Source organism: Falco biarmicus, chromosome Z, assembly GCF_023638135.1.
Source record: "Falco biarmicus isolate bFalBia1 chromosome Z, bFalBia1.pri, whole genome shotgun sequence".
In the NCBI taxonomy this organism is placed as follows: domain Eukaryota; kingdom Metazoa; phylum Chordata; class Aves; order Falconiformes; family Falconidae; genus Falco; species Falco biarmicus.
This window is the reverse complement of record NC_079311.1, coordinates 26,029,070-26,050,387: the sequence shown is the minus strand read 5'-3', so window position 1 is coordinate 26,050,387 and position 21,318 is coordinate 26,029,070. Positions and strand designations below refer to the sequence as shown.

Here is a 21,318-nt window from a genome sequence, read left to right as displayed (position 1 = left end):
TTTTAAGCACAAACAACAGAATACCTTAATTCAAATAAAACCAGCCCTCCACAGTTTCACACTTTTCTAAAACACTACAATGTCCCTGTACTTTAGAAAGGTACTTGATCAGACAGGCACTTACATGACATGTTTGAAGTATTTTTACAGATATTAGACCAGAATTTCAGGACATTTTTTCAAAAACATGACTAATAAGAGTAATTCTCATGCATAAATGTACATATGTAAGTCTGTATCATTTTCTTTAATCTCCATTAAGGCAGAGTGCTAGACCAGATATCATGAATATTGTAAAACATGCATCAATTTTGATATTCCACGAGGCAGTTACTGCAGGTTTTAGCAAAAATCCTTGTGTCAAACCACTGAGTATCCTCTCCAGGCATCTGCTTTTTAAGGATGATCTGGAATTGTATTTAACATCCTCAGAGACTGAATAAGTATTTTCATATTCTGTTTACAAAAATGATATAAAACTATGTTGTTTTGAACTTTTAGTTCAGATAATGGACTATAAACTACAACAGAGACCTTCAGGAACCCATTGGGTTCATACTTTGTTATGCCTTTTTTAGTGCAGCCATTCCAATACCTTGCAATAGGACAGGTAATTACACAAAAGAAAATGCCCATGCATGTTGTGGACTCCATAACGTAAAGAAGCAAATTTTAATGCTTCAAAAAAAACTTGCATTGATGTATCCTGAAATTTGCTGGCTGTAAAACACCAATCATAATATTAAAACTGTTATATTAGATGAGAAATAACGAAGCAAGGCATACACACTAATGTGAAGGATACAGAAAAACAGAAGGAAATTGGCTTAGACATAACAGCTTGGTAAAAACTGCTTTTATTTCATAGGTGTAAGTCACAACTTTTTTTTTTTTTAAATAAATATGAAATATATATAGCAGTTATATACACATAACCTCAGTGTGGGCAAAAGCAGCAATTCCAGTAATCCCTCCCCCAAAAAATTAAAAGGTATCATAACAAAAATATACATGTGTATACTTTCCTGAATTTCACGTCCTAAATTACCCTCTCATTATAATTAAAATATAGCAACTGTCAAGAAATAACATTATGTTGCCCAATTACAGTACCATTGTTTGCTATTGTTTCTGACTCACCAAGCCAAGTTAAGTTTAGTTCTGCTAAACCTCAATTTTACATTTTCGTTAGTCACAAATGAACAAGCCAATGCAGAATCTGGTTAATAGACAAATACAGAAGCACATAAAATTCAGCTCCTTTCTGAATCTGAAACAGAGGCAGACACATGAACTGTGATCAGTTAAGAGGTTGTGTATAACCCTGATTAATCTACCTGAAGCAACAGACTGCCTGGGCACAAACCCCACGCTCTAGAAGAACAGCTCTTAATCATGTTTTGTGATTTCAAATAATTCATCAAAAGGCCACACTGCCATAGGATACGAGCTGTACCAATCAAGCTAGGAAACTGATTATGGTGAAGCTGAACTAAAAATCAGTACCTGCATGGTTGATAAGGGTTTTTCTTCCCTTTGTTCTTAGTGGTTCTTTTTCAATAGGAAGGTTAGCAGTGCACTAATGGTTAGCTAATAGTAACTAATGGTTAGCAGTGCACTAAGCAATGTAACTCCATGTTGCCACCTCCTCCCAAACCCGTTGCTTCAGTTTTCATAGAGACATAGCTAACAGGTCTTTGAATGATTTTGTTCCACTCTGCAGACTCCTACTGTAAAATAAAACTCTTCTCAAGAAGAGTGCTGCAGAAATTCAACTCCTCCCAACCTTTACAACATTTTAATACTTGAAGGACTTTTAAGAAAAACCTGGTAGAATTAGATTTAAAACAATAAAATAAAAAGATTGTAATAAACCCATTCAATTTTGTGATAATAATTGTCCGTCATAAAATTTCTTTATTATAAAACAGGAAAGATAATTGTAGAACTTCTAAGAGAAACAGCGGGCATGACTACATACAAAGGAGAGCATTTTGCATTAATACAGTGCAGTTATTGTACTAATTTGAAATTCAGATAAACGTTTACAGAGTAAGAGAATCAAAAAAGTTTGAAAAAAACAGATGCAACTCAGTGCACAGTGGTAACTACCAACAACTACCTGTTTTTCAAACTGACTTCTGCTAAAATGGGAAAACAGCTGGTTAGAATGCTAGCGTACCGAATAAAGCTGCATTATGGAGCTGTCAGGCAAACGTAGCACTACAGAGACAGAAAAAAAGTAAGACCATATTTCTACTAAGACTTACAAGCTTTCTAAAAAACTCATGATTGCAGTTGAAGTATCAGCTACGGTATTGAAGAAACACAATTTTGGGTTTTTTTTTAGCATGAGACTGAGGAAAGAGAGCACATAAATACATTACAATTTTGATTAGTCATTCCTTCTTAACAAAAGCCAGTCAATTCACACGTAAGTGTAATTTAGAAAAGTGGATTTGCAGGTACAAAGAACTCTACACTAAATTCTAAAAGTAGAAGAGGGATAATTTGTACAATATGTTGTCTTCCAGTCTGAGCAATAAACCCTTCCAAAATGCAGGCATTTTACGCTATCTCATACACACATACTTTAACGTTAAAATAAAAATCTTACGGCTGCTCATGTAACAGAGCAGCATTCCAATTGTTGCAGAAACAGTAACTTGGAATTTTCCTGTCTGTAAAACATCAAGCATAATATGAAAATTGTTGTGTTAGGTGAGGAAGGAGGAAGGGAGGCATACACACAAATGAGAAGGATATTAAAAAAGAAAAGAAAACTGGCCTAGACAAGAGTCTGGCTACTTGTTTCCTTATGCGGGTTTTATTGAAAGTCACTTTGCATTCAAGGCATATACAAAAATTCTTTCTAATGATGTTTAACTTTTTAAAGTTGGTGTTTGTGATGCAGTGGTTTTCAATAAAATATATTTTCCAGCTGTTGGTTTAAACTCCAAGACAGAAGAAAACATAAGTAATGGTTAAAACTGGAAAACTAACAAGATATAAGTCTGTTATGTGTTTAAAATACTAGTTCAAAGGAAAACAGATTCACTGCAGAAAAAAATAATCATAAACCTTCCTCTTCTGCATCACAACTACAAGTGCCTCAACTATGCATTTGTCTTCAGAACAGATAAACAAACTTTAACAGGATCTGGCAATCAGGATACTCAATTTACATAGAGTATTCTCATTAGAGAAAAAAAAAAAAGGAAAAAAATGTTTGGGTGGGAGCAATCTACTTAACCTAACAGATTTTATATTCTTAAGTATTCTACACAACAAATCGGGTGATCTCTAGTGAAATGAAAACCCTTGTTAAATAAAATTCATTCATATCACTCCACAGCGATCTATAATAATGTGTTACCTACTTATCAAAAGGGGTTTTTTTTCAGCTTTGAAATAGTACCACTCTCTATAAGCCTGAAAAACAATGCATTTACTAGGTTTAAGGCACTGTGCTTGAAGTTTCTTATCAACAGCATATTCATATTTCAGGCAATTCCTATCCTTGTTTCAACTCCTCCTGCCCCAACCTTGAAGACTGGCTTTCATTCTGCTACAGTGCTGCTAGAAAGTGCAAGAAAAGTGCAGAGCAAACTCGTTATTAGCAGTATGTCAAGCACTTCTTCTTAGATAAAGGACCACTGCAGTAACAAGACAATCCTATTCCCATCTGAGGAGAGTAAACAGAATTTGCTTTTATACAGCTCCTTTCATATTCAAAATACCCCAATATGCTTTACAATAATGAGATAGATACACCGTCATTTCTGTGATCTTAAACACAGAGGGCAAGGCTTTGTCTTGCTAGTAGGAAGAAAAGGAGGTCATGGGTCCTTTGAAGTTTCCTTACATCACCTAGACTGAAGGACAGGAGGGAATGGAGAACATAACTAATACAAAATAGGAAGGTAGCAGGACAGCTGGCCATTGTGAAATGTGGAAGATACATCTTTCTTATCACATTCAAGGAGCACCTATCTAGAAGCAAAAATTAATCAGCAGGGAAGATTTTTACTTTTTTTAAGACTGCAGCAGGTACAATGCTAATCATATTTTTCTTTGAAAGCTTTTCTTGGGCTGAAAGGGAGGGAGGGAGCTAGAAAGCCTGGTGAGAAGAATTTCACTTTCATCACAGCAAGTCAGGGATCTATATGCATATAGAGATTTGGTTCAGGTTAATATAACATAGTAGGCTGTATTACCCACCCAGCCAACACAACTACTTATCCTAAAAAGAAGTTAAATACCCTGGCAAATAAGAATTTGAAAGGAACTTAGGAAAAAACACTCCTAAGAAAAACAGAAAGGGGACAGGAAGGTATGAATAGATGGGACAGCTCCCCATCCTGCCTCAGAGCAAGGGTCCATCACCCATCCAGCACTGGCTGACAGAAGCTTCTCCAATCAGGTTGGACTGGCCAAGGAAAGCACAACAATCTGCAGTCTGTGTTTTATTGCCAAGCTATGTTCCCAAATGAATTAATAAAAAGTGGTAGCCTAATTAAACTACACCCTCTGCATCTTGCCTGCTTTCTGCACAGCAACTTCATCCATAGTTGCTCTGATCAGACCCTCAAATACAGAGGGGGACAGAGAGCTGTCCAAGAACCCACCTTCACTGCCTAGCTGTTCACAAAGGATTACAGAATTTCTGGCAGGAACTATCGCCTGAAGGAAAAAGCTAGTATCCCCCCCTGCCCATGCTACCTAAGTGATGCTAAGGCTACGTTCATCTAGCACTTCACACAGAAAGAGGGTGGATGGTATCGGACACACCACTTCTCCAAAGCTTTATGCAACCTGCAGCAAGCCCTTGCCTCTTTTTTGTTGGACACTTCCCTTTTCCCTGTGCTGAGCAGTTGCACCTTCGGCTGTGTTCACTGCTTAATTTCCCGCACTGCCTTTCTTCCTCTCCTAACACATGCATACTTTAGCCTTGGCTATGGAGTGCTGACTGACAAGGAACAATAGATGCCTTCCATGTCTTCAGAGCAAGCTTTGAGCAAGGCTCAGCTCAGGGACTCAGTCAATATTTACTGCAGTTGGAAGCCACTGTTTCATGGCTCCTTCCAAGCAGAACATACCAGTCAGGAACCCTGACATCTTACATGATTTTATTCTAACAATGTAAAAATAAGGAGATAAACAGATTACAAACAAAAATACTTTTTCTTGGAAATACTCATGGTGACACAACAACAACAACAACAAAAAGTGTTACAGGAAAGGTATGGAGGACACTGAACAATGCCACAATTTAGTTTGAAGAGTAATCAGCCATGTATAATTAGGAAAGTGTTTTTCCCCTGAAATGATTAGCAAAGTTTGAAAATCACAGATCAGACAGCTACTATATGCAAATATATTTAAAGTGACCCAAGTAAATGAGGTATGCAAAGAAACCCACCGCATCAACAACCTAAAGCTCTCATTCTCTTTGCAACACCTGGGTCACAGCATAACCACAGATTATAGCGTGACCACAGATTACAGCAATGCACCTTTTTGCACAGATACAACCTTCTGATCTTTACCAATGTAAGCGAAGAACACAACTTCAGTTTATCAAGAGACCAAAGATAGAAAAAGGGTTAGAAATTACATTTTTCACATTAAAGACCTAAGTCACATGTGAGATATAATTACTTGCCCCAGAAAAGGATGACTTCACATGTAATAACAGTACAATTAAAGGTCATTAAATAAACATTTTTCTAACTAAAATCTCAGGATTATTTTTTTTTTTGCATTGCAATCATGCTCTGTAGAAGTATTCATCTACTTCCAGAAACTTGAAGAACTGCAGCACAACGAACAAAACCAAAAGAAGCATCCTGGCAGAAAACTGATGTTGTCAGTTGCAGAATCTCCCCCCTGCTTCTTCTTCAGCTTCTTCCCTCACTCCCCATAACCACCAAAATAAAAAAAAAAAATTAAAAAAAACTAACCTCCCAAAATCATGTTTTTCTGACAGTGAAATACAACTGGATCGACAATCATCATTTACCCATCCAAACAAAAAGGCAGCTACATGATCTTTCATTTAGAGGGTTGGAGTCTTGTCTGAACACGCTTTCCCACGTTAGACTCCACTGAAAGTTCTGAGTCAGAGTCTGACAAACCACAGTTAAAACAGGAAAAATTACAGCTTTAGCTTCAGATGTGTCAGGATCTTCTGAAAAACACATTTTATGTCAGCACTTGGGGTTAAAGGGCATGCAGCAGCAGAACAGATGCACCTCTCCACCTTGCATGTTCAGTTTCCAGATGCATGGAGTTCTGATTGTTTGAGTTGCTTTCAGAATGTTACATTATCGTCATGGCATTTCTTTGATTTTTAAGATTTGATAACATCAGATGGGATTCCCAATACCACTCCTCTCACTTTAAGAGAATGCAGTAAAATTTTTAAGCACCAAAAGTTAGGTAGAAAGGAAAAGTACAATTAAAGGAAGACATAAACACATCTTCAACAGAGGTAAGACTCCTGAGTAACTGACAAATGCTTGTTTCCAAAACAGAGTTCCAAAGAATAAAGTTTCAATGGCTTCCCAGCCCTAAAGAACAAAGTACAGGCTCCTTTATACCAAAGTCAGTCTGTAACAAATTTCTCTCACCCATCTTTTCTATTACTTTCTCCATACTTTTCCATATGCAGGGTGAAAATTTTAAGCAATATACAGATAAATAAGCTTTAATATATATACAATTATATATTTAATATATATAAAATAGATATCAAAAATATATAAAACCATGATTGAAACATTAGCTAAAATGGAACCAAAGGTTTCAAGTAAAAAAAACTTTCAGTAAATAACAACCAAAATAAAAAGTAAAATACCCTTTGCAGAAGTGGTAAATGAAAACACACTGTAAATTTTTTTAGAGAGATTTAATTGTGTTCTATTTTTTAAAATAACTTAGTATTACTAATAATGTTTTTGAAATTTGGAGACTAATAAAAGAGAATTTGGCACAATGAAGTACAGTCGCCTCAACAGTTGATACTTACTTCCTTCTCCTCTATTACTACAACTTAAAAAACCCCACACCACATCCCCAATGATGCAGTAAGCCCAATGGGAATTCCATGCAAATACAGCATGGCATCTGGTCAGAGTATGTTAACACAATATTTCTTTTACCCTCTGTTCATTAGAAAAATACTGCAGAATAATACTTACAGTCTATTCCTGATCACTTACTACGGAATACTGCAGGAAAAGGTAATTAGTAATTCCATTTTATCTTATATTTGGATATTCTGTATTAACCAGATATTTCCCAAATAAAAGCTGTCTTTGTGTAAACACTATTCTTACTTCTGATATATTAAATAAGACCATTACTGCAGTGATGTGGTCCACAATAAGTAGAGTGTGCAGGAAAGGTTACAAAACCTATGAATTTATCTTAAAAAAATAAAAGATTTATTTTTTCCTTCTCAAAGGTGGGAATGTTTCTCAGACCAAAACTATTAAGAATACTACCCCTAACAGGAATCACAGGTAACAGTACTGTTCTGTGCAACATTTAAATGAAAACAACAGAACTTTGTCACCTGGGTACATCACCATACTTCTGGGACTACAACACTACAAAGACTTGCTTTGTTTCTGACATTTTCTTTACAGTGCGGAAAGCAGAGGACATTTTGTCTTAAGCGTAAGGCTGAGTATGAAAGAAAACAGATAGTTCAAGAAGATTGGTTTAAACATACTTGGATCCTAATTCTATCCAAAACCCAAGTGTTGTAGTTCTATGAAGAAAATAATCACACAAACACAAAAAAGATGCAATCATTCCTGTTGTACATAAAGAAAAAACAGTGCAGAAATCCTAATTGGGCACTGCAACTGAGTCTGATTTACTCAGAGAAGTTACAAAGGCAGAATTGCTTTCATCAGTAATAATATATTAGCTCCAAACTCTACACCTAAAACAAAGCGCTCAGGAAACTCTTCCAAATGCTTTGTTCTGAAGAAAGCCATTATATCAGCACTAAATCAAGACAGCTAGTATGAAAAATGGAAAATGGAGATTTCGTTTTACAGTAAGCTATAAAATGTAGTTCAGTTGGAGACAGGGTCTGAAAAAGTAATATTAAAGTGATGCTGTAAATCACTAAAAAAAATTTTTTTAAAAGCTAACTATTGTGCTTTGGACTAGAAACAGTGAATAAGAAGATTCTCTTCATAAATTGTTCACAAGTAAGTTTTATATAATCGAGATATAGAGAAAGGGTTTGCTTGGAATTTGAATGCAGTGAATAGCCATGATATAATGAGAAACAGGTACGATCTACCTCTCTAATTAATTTTCCTTCTTCACCCACACTGTCACTTGTTATGATAATGTGAATCTTAACCTTAATGAGAAATTTCATACCACCTTGATTAAAGATACTGCAAATAATTACACTCTTTTTATTTTGTTTTTATTTTAATGAAGAATTTCTTTATACTCTCAAAACCCTCGACAAATGTACAGAACTTCGGCTAGTGAAATTCCTATCTACAATACAACTTGAGAGAGTTATATATGTTTCATGTTTTTAAGTGAGGATTATGCTATTAAGCATGTTATAAAATTATCATGTTCTCTGCAGGAAGTGTTCCTAGTATATTTTTGTAAAGGTAGTTTGAGGACTGTTTAAGACATAAGTTCTTCAATAAAGCTGTGTATTATGCATTCCTTTACAACATTTGTGAACTCAACATAAAAATCTATTAAACATTCACATAAAATTATTAAACAAAAAAGGACATTTTTGAAATACATTTAAAAAACCAACTTTACAGAAAATTTTCAAATATTTCTGGGAACCTTGCAGGCAACTCACTACGAATACACACAAGTAACATTAAAGCAGGCCCAATGTCTTCCAACTGCATCTACCAACACAGTGACTACAAAACATGACCAAATTTCACATGTATGCATTGGGATGATGGATACAGTTCAAGAACTAGAACTTCATTTTTTGCAAGACTTGATTTTAAGAAAAATAAGTTTATTTCATCAACATGTGTCCCCTCAAACTAAACATGTGCCAAATTTCCTGAAAGAAGTGTCTTCCTCTCATTATGTCGTATCTCATAGCCATGAGACATCAGAAAGTCCAGTGGAAATCAAGAAAAATGTAATACTTGGTACTCCATTAAATGAAATAGTATCAATAAAAATTGCTTTCTCATTCTCCCAGCAGCCTCAAAACACAGTGACACACCACATAACAAGAGACCCTTGCTCACCATTTTGGTAAACAGATGATAAATTACATGGTTTATATATTATATTTTACATATGAAACGACAAGTAGCATTCTGCAGCAAAACACGGACTTCTGTTTTGTAGAAGACTAATGTTATATTTTCTAGAAAACTGAGAGTTTGTTCCCAAATACAGTGTTTTAATTATTTCAGTAAGGAAACAATTCTATCCTACTTGGCCATTCACAAGATCCATCTAGTCTATAAGTATAATCTTATCTAGAAGAGAGCACTATATTGTATATAGTGCTTTGGAAAATACATAAAACTGTATCCCAGTGGTGTACTACTATATCTGATTAATTTTACCTTCATGATCTTAAATTCGTAAATTTTTTCTGGCACATGCCAGGTGGTTCTCCACTGTATAAGGCATCCAACACCTCAGAGTCTCACTAATGCTTATCTGCCAATCCCATATGGTAAGCCAGTTCCACTTTATGAAACTGCTGAGAGCAAAGCAACTACCCATTCTAACAGGTTCACTTTTACCCCATCCAGCCCCCCAAAGGTGGAGGTCTCAACTCTGCAAAAATGTTAAAAACACCTCAGTCTAGAACTCAGACCCAAGCAGAAATATACCCAAAAGAATATACAGTCCTGTGCTGCTGTGCCCTCTCACTAAATTTAATTCACATAGATTGGGTGGCCTCGCACAAAAACTGACAAACCTGATTACAGAAACCCTTTCTAATGAACTACACCATAAAATCATAATATAGCACCTAAATAAATCCCCATCCAAAGCAGTGGGAGAATCTTTTTACTTCAATAGAGTTGGATCTGAACACTGCCAAAAATACCAAGAAAAAAGCATCAAAAGCTGGTGCCTTAAAAAAAAAAAAAGAAAGAAAAAAAGAAAAAAAGACCAACATTAGATCCTGTAGTATCTATCGAGGCATACATATAATAAAGATGACTTCCATTCCTCACTAGTACCCATCAGCTCCTACTGACTTCAGCAACGTTTAACAACTAGGTTATTTATTTAAACTACTTTCCTTAACTGGCTTCAAGAACCATTTTTTGAAAGATATTTAAGACTTTATGGGTGTAAAGAGGAAATAAAATCTAAGACAGTTTGGCACCAAGCAGCCTCAAAAATCCCACATGGCTCCTGTCTACAACTCTAGATACCTAAATATATTAAAAATTCTGGTTCTGAGGATCTATTCTTTCTCAAATCAGTAGGCTAAAATAGTTGCTTAAATAAACTATTCATTTTACAGACTATAAAAAAAAATCAGCAAATATTGTTGTGAGGGCACAACTTCACTCTTTCAATGTCTTTAAAGACAGCAGTCAAGATAATTCACGCTGCAATTATGCACTTACGCTTACATTTGGAAATATCTGTGCACTGATAATAGAACTGGCACACATTTCACTAAAGCCGCTACTGCAGTACTCCAAAATCTTAACCTGATTTCACTGAAGATGACCTGCACACCATGGGCTGAAAACAGAAAAAAAAGTGAATGTGCAGACTAGCTGCTTTCATTCAGCTTTTTTTCAATCCAGTTTACTATGCAGGACACAAGCAAAAGCATATAAAGGATAAGATGATTTGCACCCACTTAATAAATGCAGGCAAATACCGGCTTTGATCTCAGCAATTTTATTGGAAAGCTCAGTTCACCAGAAAGTGTCCAAGACAGAAAGAAAGAGAGAAAGGCAAAAAGTGACTGAAATGCAAAGGAAAAAGTGTATGCAACTTAGGCATAAGTGAAGGGACAAATAAAACCCTAGAATTAAGATCTTTTGAAAGCAGGAATAATAAACTTCCAAGTAAATGTCACTTCACTATGACTGAGTTTCCCCAATTGGGTATTGTATGTATATAATTTTATATATATAATTATTGCGCACACACTTCCCATGTTCTTTCCCCCCAAAAGCAGAGCTGACAATGGTGACAGCAGAGTGTGTAATTAGTTTTTATTGTTCCCTTGACAGCCATAGCTCTGCAAGGACCCCTTGCCTTTTCCATTGTAAATGTTATGGAAAAATACGCTAATGACAGGCATTTAATTGTGGGCACAGCAACCATGATGGGAGCTGTGCCAAGAGTGATTGGCAGCTTTGGATACCAGATATTCACAGCAATGGCTCTTTTTCTCCCATACCTTGTACCCCAGATTACTGAAGATAATTTTTTAAAGCATCTTTTCTAAAGTTTTGCTCGTGGCCTACAGATGTTATTAATAACCACCACATTAGAAACAGACAGAAAAAAATAAACAGACAAAACAGTATTTTTTTTGTTCAAAAGCAACATGAGTTTTTTTGAAAGAGGTCTATCCACAGATAATGCCATTAACATAACCTCACCAAGTCTGGTACACGGTTGACTTTTTATTCTGAATAAAGGTATGTTAAGAGGGCATAGTATAATTTTATTTGTTGCTATGTATAATCAAAAAAAAACTGTCCCACATTCAGATGTAGTTGCTGAGGTGCTTTTTTGCCTGATTAATTAGCAACTGGGAGACACGCTTTTTGGCTGCTTTTGTATCCCTCTTATTTCTTCTGGTTTGGCACAAAAACTGCCTTGCGGGAGCAACTGTATTTGTACTGTACCCCACTTAGTGATGGATCACTAATTTTTAATAAAGTGAGCCCCAAGAGAACTGCAAAGAGATGTGTAAGTGTATTGGAGCAATAACTGTAAACAAATAAAAAAAAAAAGGGGGGGGGGGGGGGGGGCAGTGGGAGAGCATACAGTACATAAAATATTTGGTCTTTTCCAGACTATGCGTGGAGACCCTATCCAGAAGGTGACATGTAGTCTGAAGACATGGGTCAGAACTGGCTTTCAACTACATGATCCGAATCTCTGCCTTTATCTTTGAAAAGCTTTAAAAAAGCAACTAGCTAATATGGATGCACATTTTTCTTGAAGAATGCTATATATGAATGTCCCTTCACTGTTTCTCATCCCTCCCCCACCACCAGATGAATAAAATTACTTTGTGAAGCAGACCTCTATGAAGAATGACCACACAATTCTGGACCAAACGGTTCCAAGTCTATGTAGCAGTCACAAATCCCTGGCTAAACCGAACAAAGCAACATTATTCCTAAGTGGTAAGTTTGGGAATATAAAAGTGAAGCTGTCTGGCCCTAAAGTGGTAACTTGCAAATAGCTGCAGAATCAATGTTGGCTGTCCATCCCCCATCCAGCTGGCTCTCATATCAGTAACTTCAAAAATGCAGTTTGCCATTATGGTGGCTTAAGGCACTTTGTGTGCCAGTGCAATGACCATGCTGTGTGTGCATGTCAGAGGTCAATACTTTTAAATTCCAGAGTCTCTCTTTATTTCCTTCTTTTCTGGAAACAATAGGAAAGAGAGCAGGATTGATAGCTCCTACTTTGTTAACTTCTGCTCACCAAATGCCCTGGCTGAATACATAACTATTTTTTAAAAATCTGATCAGACATCAGCAAAAGTAAGAAAAAAACAAACAACAAAAAAAACCAACAACCAAACAATGCAGCTGGTTTCCCTGCTCACTAACAACATTAATTAGCGATTTTATTTGCAACGACTTTTAACAATTGCAAGGGACCCAACATTATTAAAGCTGCTAGCAGTCCTTACCCAACACTGATGAACTAGCAGACTGAGAACCATGCTACAAAGATCATCATCAAATCTACCAATTAAGTAATATAAAACACTTACTTTTTTCTGTCTCCTCATGAAAAATACACCTCTACTTATACAGCACTACAAAACCAACAAAATATTAGACCTTCAGAGATTTGTTGTTTTCTTTTTTTTGTTTGTTTAGTTTATCTGCAACAATTTAGAACATACTCAGCTCCAGCTCCTATTTCAAAGGCACAGACTGAAATAAGATACTCATATTTATTTTCAAAATTAAACCAAGAGTGAAGTAAAAACTAAAATAAAAAATCCTATGTAACGTACTGGTATTGTAATAAAAATGTATATATATTTCTGCGTGCCTGATAAGATAATGCAATTTGAATTGTGTAGAAAGAAGGAAGTTCCTCTCAACTGTAATATTAATATGGAAAATACTACTTTAAAGTCCACAAAAGCAAAAAGGTAGTGCTTCATTGCTACCCACTAGAGAAAGGCCGCAGTGCTCAACTACTACTCACACAATGAGAATATGCCTGCAACCAGCCATCCCAACCAAAAAAATTAAATAATTTTGGGTAAGAAAAATTGTATTAATTTAACAAACAAAGAACGTTAGTGCTACACAGAAAACATTAATTACAGCACAAAATACATTATGTCAAAATATGCATACTTTTAGATGTCATGAGGCCAAATCTTATCTTTCAGAACGGAACAAAAAGATATTTTAGCAAAGAGTGATTGGAGTCAAAGCAAACATATATCCTACTCCCATTTTTCACCTCACCAGATGATTCATAAGTAAATCATGCCTTCTCTGCACTCCAGCACCATTTCATTACTGCCATCAAAAACTAAAAATGGTGCCTATCAAATAAGATGGTTCTTCAGTAGTCTGATTAAAACAAATCAAAAATATAAAGTTACTAAGTGATAAACCTGAAGTAAAAAAAAATATTGTATTACTGTTGAACAGTTCCTCCTTAGACTAATATGCAAACTTAATGACAGAAAAGAAAATAAATTAAGTGAAAATTAACTAATACTGTACTTACAGGTTTTGAGAGTCTAAGATCCTTTTTTTTCCCATGCTATGTGTTGGCATGGACAGGTAAATCCTTCCACTAGTTTATAATGCAAGTAACAAGAATTATAATTTTCAAGGCTTTACAAGTTAAAATTGCCAAACCTGAAAAATCCGCTATAAATTGGTATTAGCAAGTTAAGCAGATCTTGCTAATTAATAAGACTCTTGTGTATCTTCTTGTTAGCTGATTTTTCTTTTGACAGCATTTTTACTGGTCATGCATTTAAACAGAGAAATGGCCCTAAAACGCGTAGCATACCAGTTAAGAGAACACAGGCATCTAACCGTTTCTCTACATTTTGCAGCACTCAAAAATAAACTCATTTTTTTCATAAAACTAGGACCTAACAATGTATTTTCATCAACCTGTCAACAGTAAAATATGAAGGATGTTTCCCCAGATAAAAAAAAACCTGTAATAAATATACATATAAATATATATGGGGGGGGTGGGGGGGTTGGTGTGTGTGTGTGTATTCCTTTATTGGAAAACTTGGCATTCTACAGGAGAGAAATAAAATCTCAGTCCTCATGGAACTGCATCCTTTTTTATTATATTTTCAAATCCTTGATTTTAACACAAATTATTTTTAAAAATGTGTAGGAGTGGGAATTTGTGGTTTTGTAATATAACAATCTATGCTCGGTTTCTTAAAAAAGACGATTGCAGACATGTATACATGTTTGCACGCTATAAAATAATACTATTTTAAGTGAGCTCAACTATAATATAGCTTGTAGACACTACAATGAACAGGAAAAATGCAAAAATGCAAGGAAGACTTCTAATGTGTGAAGGATTCTTTTCTTCCATTCAGCTATGCTGAAGTACATTATAGTAGGGCTTACTCACAATAACTGTAATACCACCAGAAAGCAATTTCAATAACGTATCTGTTTATTTCAAACCAAACATTTCCATTTCATTACGTTGGTGTGCTGCTGACTGACTGAATTCTAAGCACAAGTGCAATGAAAACTTAAACAAAACAGAGCCCTTTATTCTCAATAGTGAATTACACCATTCAGAAACACTGGAAGATTAGATTAATCATCAGACTGAAGACATTTTAAAGAACCCCAATGCTCAGAACTGGGTATCAGAGCAAAGAGTTATTACTGGAAGAAAATCCCAGTTCCAGAATACTTCAAATCGCATTTTTTAAAAATGGAAAAACAAGTGAGTCAAAGCAAGAGAGGTACATCTCACAGCTATGGACAAACTACTGTCTACTCATGTTTCCTCCAAGGAAAGTTGCATCTTTGTTAGCATCTTCGCTGAGGTGATCCAAATGACCAACCTTCTTTATGCCTTGTCTTAAAGTCTAATACTTCAACAATGCAGTTCTCTAACCAGTGACACACTGGTTTACGAAGAAGCAGTAGCAAGGTACTCTAAAAACCCCAGAGAATTCTCAAAGCATATCCCTGTAATGTTTTCTGTTTAATTTTACAACTGTGTGTCTGAATACTTGCTTATCTACCTTCCCACCTACAGACCCAAGGACTACTAGCATGCGAAGAAACACCACAGTGGGAAGATGGTCAATAACTAAAGCACAGATTCTACAATTATTTTTTAAAAATTATTAATTTTAAAACAGTCTGAGCTGGAAGACGGGAGCTGGGAATTAGTTTGTAAAGCTATTGCTTTTCTAGTTTATCAATTAAAAAGTTTCATTTTCAGAGATTTTTTTTCCCCCCTCACACAACACTCCTGATTTACTCTATACCACATCACCTTGTAATGACACACCTCACTGCATGGATACATACATACATATATATGTGTATATATACATAAGTATACATATACTTATATTGAAATGCATACATATTCGCATATGAATGTATATATATATATTACATACACCTCTCTGTATGAATGCAAAATCCAAAACTCTTGAAGGACTAATTGCATTCATTCATTTTCTCAGCCCAGCATGAAGCTGGTAGGTTGCTGGGATCATAGCAACAGGGGAGAGAAAGGAAGGCTCATCTTTATGTGTCCCCCTCGAAAAGGATATAGAGCTAACAGCAAGAATGCCGTGAAGTGTCCTCACTATGTGCATTTGGAAAAGATTTAATAAGAAGCATTTCATGAAGACCATGTACCACTTAACAAGGTGCCTTTCATACAAAGGTGGAAGACAGTGAAACTATTGTTCTTTATGTATTTTTTTCATAGAATGTCTCAAAACCCCACTTTTAAAATAAGCACCAATATTCTTTTGGACACACAAGGTATTAGTGAAGCTATTAAAAGCACAGAAGGTAAGTGTAAAGAATTGAAGGCTCTACTATTGATCTTTTAATTACAAGAAATCAGTCAGATTTCTTCAGCTCTCAGAGCAAGCTGCAGGATAAAATGCTCTCAAAAATACAAGCTCTGCTGTTTCAAAACAATTACATATATACATGTAAGTGTGTGCATATCCCAAGCGCTTAAGCTCTTATGCTTTCCTTCACATATAATAATAATATGGAATACCAAAATCAAAGCAAATGCCTTGATTTTGCCCCTCTTCATCCCTAATGTCTGAATGCTTGCTTATCTACCTGCCCACCTACCGACCCAAGGACTACTAGCATGCGAAGAAACACCACAGTGGGAAGATGGCCAAGAACTAAAGCACAGATTCTACAATTTGGAAAAGATTTAATAAGAATTAATAAGGTGTTCTTAACTAACCTAACTGCCTTATCCCTATTCTAACCATTTCTGCATGGTTTCCCTAATCTCTGTACACAGGAAGAACTATTCCTAGATGGAAAACAAACAAGCCAAACCAAACAAAAAACTAGCCACATGCCATCAGCATATACAACCAACATGCCACGGTGAAATCTGCAAACACATACAAATGGATGGCAGAATACTCAAGACATCCACCCAGCTGGCCAGCATGCTCCTGAGAAGTGCCAGGTGTCCATGAGCAGCCACAACCACAGCTTCTCAAAATTAACTCTACGCATTTGGCTGGTTCAGGGAGGCACTTAAGTACACATCCATCCATCCACACAGCTGCAACAGAACTTGTATGTCAGTATGCACTTCAGAGGAGTCAGAGCCTTTGCTGAATCAGTGCCTAAATTGTCAGCTACAGAATTCACCTATGTTTAGACATCCAAGTTGTGAAATTCTGGTACATGCTTCGAATTTTCAGAAGCATCCACTCATTTTTCTATTCGCTCTTCCCGAGTACCTGTCTTAAAAAACACCACCCTCTAGCAGTACTGATGAAATTGTGGTATCCAGCTTAATTTTGGGAACTAACCAGTTTAACTTGAAATGATTTTTCAGTATCTAAATTCTCCAATTACCATCTGATTTCTTGATTTAATTATCCACATAAATACACAAACAGAAAAATGTATCAGCATCCCATGTTGTTACAGTAATTCTCTTGTGGATGTAACTTTATACACAATTTTCCTGTATAAGATACAGTCAAATCCAATAATACTCCTAACAAAAAATATTTGTTCTCGTGTGACTACAAGGTTTGGCCTCTATATATGATCAGAAACCAGACTTGAAATGCAAGTATTTTTAACCACCTTGCAACTAGTAACAATTTATGAAGCTACATAACCTGCCACTGAAACAACTTGTGGGGGAAATACCTAAATATAAACCACAATCTTGAAGCACAATCGTTCAAGCTGAAAAATGTAGCAATAATTGCAAGTAGTTCTGCTTGAATTCTTACAAGATTAAAAGCAGTAGCAAGCACTAAGTAGACCGCTTCAAAAACTGGCCCTGGTACATGACATTTTGGCTGAATTCTAATTAAAAGGACAGTAGTAAACCAGGATTAAATTAATATGCTTCATTACAAAACAAACTTCCCAAACTATTTCAAGTGTTGCATTAAAAACAATATTCTTTGACAGCAATATTTTGCTGTCCCATTTAAGAACACATATGCAAACAGTGCTGAAAGACTAATGCGGTTTAAGGTGATAATTAGAATTTATTTACACTTAATTCTAAGCCTACATAAATAACAAAAATATTAGAACACATTTTCAAGCTTACTTGAGGATTAATTTCCAATCCACACACAAAAAAAAAAGGATTAAAAAAACTTACTTAGTTACAGTTCCAAATCCTAATACTTAGCATATTCTCATCTGGAATTGGACTACAGCATTTATGGTACTTCATGTATGTTGATAATTAAATACATAACAAAAATAAGGCACCAGAATACTTAAAACATTTCTCAGAACAGACTTAGGCTCCGTAAGAATACATGACTTTGTTAATCATACGCACTAACAGCTATGATCACAGAACATTTTTTAATTGTTGTAGCAGGACTTTGGCAACTAACCAAGATATGTGATATGAATTTTGCTAATAGACTCTTAGGACTTCTTATTTAATAAATATTATTCACACCAGGAGCACTTATCAGTTGGGCCACTCATCAGTTTACTAATGTGTCTTTTAATAAGGACGAGATCTTTATGCATTTCAATAAATTGCTGGAGTTTCATACTAAAAACCTAAACATCATTGATATCTGCGGGAAGAACAATCCTTATTAAATTCTTCAAAGTTTTCATGAAAACTTAATTTAAAGTGCTTTTAATCACTATCAAAATGGTCAATATTTCATTTTTAAAGTGAATTAATTAGTTCTACAGCAGTTTCTTAATTCTGAATAAATACAATAAGGAATTAAGCTAAAGCACAATGGTGGCATTTGTGTTTAAAGAATGACAGTATATTTTCTCTTCTAATTTGAAATAGTTATCACCAAGTAAGCATCACTACTTACTTCTATGTGTATAAAAAACAGACTGCTCACCTCCCAAGTCTGTTTCTGGAAGCAGATAAATCACTGCGAAGTTATTCCTGCAACATTGTTAACTGCTCTAAAATTCTGATAACAAAAGTGAATTTTGTCTTCAGCTTAGATTCTGACAAAACGAATTCAAAACAGAAGTGTTTTCTTTTCATTGGGTCTCTTGCACCTACCATTCAGGTGTTTGCCAGCTTTTCTGTAATGATCGTGTAACTTGGAAAGCACACAAAAACTGGCACACTGTGTAAAACAAAGGAGAAATACATCTGCACCCTACTCTTTCTCACATTTTTAACTCATGGATAAACATGACATGTCCAAATAGCTACTCCCATTGTGAGAGCACAGCGAGTATTTTAAGACAAGAAGAAATGTTTGTTTTTAAAAGGGAAGATTTAGCGACGTCTTACAATTAACTCTTCCTCTAGTATTTGGAAGAATAACAAAACTAAGTTTTCCTTGCAGTCTGCTGATGTTTAATGTTGGGACTAAGAAGGCATTCCATTAATGGTAATAAAATATAATTAAACTTACTAAAATCTTTACAAATCCATTCAAGGTAATGATGGTAGGTATGCGAGGAAAGTGTTGCTTGTACCTTCAACTATCTTTACCTCTGTGCAGTTACCGTGTAAGCTCATCAGACACAAGAGAGCAGAAGTGAAAAATCTTGAATGTAAGATTATTTTTGAAGTATTTTAGCCATTATGCCAGCAGCGTGCACATGTAGTCAAACCTATTTCTTCTGACAATCCTCCATCTGCCCAGTGGGATTTAAGAATACTATTTTTTTTCCAGCAGTTACATTTAATTTTGCCTAACAACAGAAAAAACTCTGGTTTTGAAAGCCAAGCGATTTTTTGGGGACGTATGATGTGAGATGTTAACTTTTAGTCTTATTTGCTCTATGCATTTTTTTTAAGTAACACACACAAAGAGAAGAAAATTTAGATAAGCATTTAAAATTACAGATGCTGATCATTGCCAAGCATGATTGTTACTTTGACGAATCCTCTTTGTCTCAAGCTTTTGGTGCCAACTATTTATCGCTGAGGCATTGTTACCAGGAGCACAGTATCAGAAGTGCTGTACAGACTAGCTAACTCTGGGCACTTGAAAATTCTGCCCATTAACTTCTGCATCACCTATTTTGAAGGCACTCTGGAATACCGAGTAGAGAGGAGTTTTCTGCAGGCAACACAGATCTACTAAAAAACACGACCTGTGACAAAAATCAATGTGCTAATCTCAAACCAAACAGCATAAAAAAGAGATAACCTAAAATAAAAGGTCCCCAAATTTACTTAGACTAGCTTGACAGGTTTAAAAACAAAAACAAAAAAAAACCAAAAAAGTGAGTCTGCTCACACGCACTTCAACAAGGCAAAAAAATTAATACCCAGGTGACTTTTTACCCAAACACATGGACACCATTTGGGGCAGGACTGTAATTTTCCAATTACATTTCTAGGCATGAAGGAAAACTCCAGAAAAATTAAAGGAAACCTCTCTCTCCAGCAGAAGGCTCGGTACACTGCAGGCAAAGCCCGGTGTCAGAAACCGCCTGGCGCGGTTCGGCGCGAGGGGTGCGGGGAGGCTGTACCCGCACCGCTCAGCCCCGACGGGGACACCGGCCGCGCGCCGTCGTGTCCCCGGCGTCACCGGCATCCTCCCGGCCCGGGACGCCGTACCCACCTCGCTTCCCCACGGCTACCTCTAGCCTGCCCGGAAGAGCCCCGCGCCGGGCGGGCCGGGCCGGGGGAAAGCCACCCCTCCGCCGCGGCAGCGGTCCAGCCCGGGGCCGCCGCGAAGCCGGGACCCGGCGCCCCGCTCCGTGCCGCCGGGGAGGGCAGCCCCCCGCCTCCCTGCCCGGGGCCGACTCCCCGCCGCCGGCGTGCGGCTCGGGGCCGCGCCCTGCATGCCACAGGCACCCGCCGCGGCACAACCGCGGGGCCGCCACCTGCGCCCCCTTGTCCCACCCGAACTCCCGGAGCGGGCTTGGCCGCAGGCGCGGTTCGTCCCGCGGCTCGGGGCGCACACGCCGCACGGGGGGCGCGCCCGCCCGGCGCCCGCGGACCGGCAGCGGCTGAGCCCAGGGAAGCGGCTGGCCCGGTGCAGCGCCGGGGAGGGGCGGCGGGGGCCAAGAGGGGCGAAACGCCACCGCCGCCCGTAGCCCTGACCCTCCGGAACACAAAGTTTTCCACCCCGTCTTGCAGCCGGGGTAGCTCCAGCCGGCGCCGGGGCGCCGCCCGCTTCCCCCCGCAGAGCCCCCCCGCCCGCCGCCCGGTGCGTGCCCGCGGCCGCCCCGCGTACCTGGGGTTGGTGCTGTTCCAATAGACGGCGTAGCGGTCGGCCACCGCCTTGGCGCCGGGCTCCTGCCCGCGCACGCACACCCACAGCGCCGCGGCCGCCAGCAGCAGCATCTCCACGTGCGGCATCGCGCCCGGCCGGCGGCGCGGCGAGACGGGATGCGGAAAAATAAGAAAGCGGGAAGGGGAAAAAAAAAAAAA

General features: G+C 37.5%; 1 protein-coding gene across 1 annotated transcript in view; it reads right to left on the bottom strand.

Annotated features, from left to right (window-relative positions):
- Positions 1-21,318, bottom strand: part of EFNA5 (ephrin A5) — a 212,944-nt gene extending 191,626 nt beyond the window's left edge. The window contains exon 1 of the mRNA XM_056325373.1: positions 21,122-21,318. Within this exon, the coding sequence (XP_056181348.1) occupies positions 21,122-21,246 (125 nt within the window). The 5' untranslated portion in view covers positions 21,247-21,318. The remainder of the gene's footprint in view (positions 1-21,121) is intronic.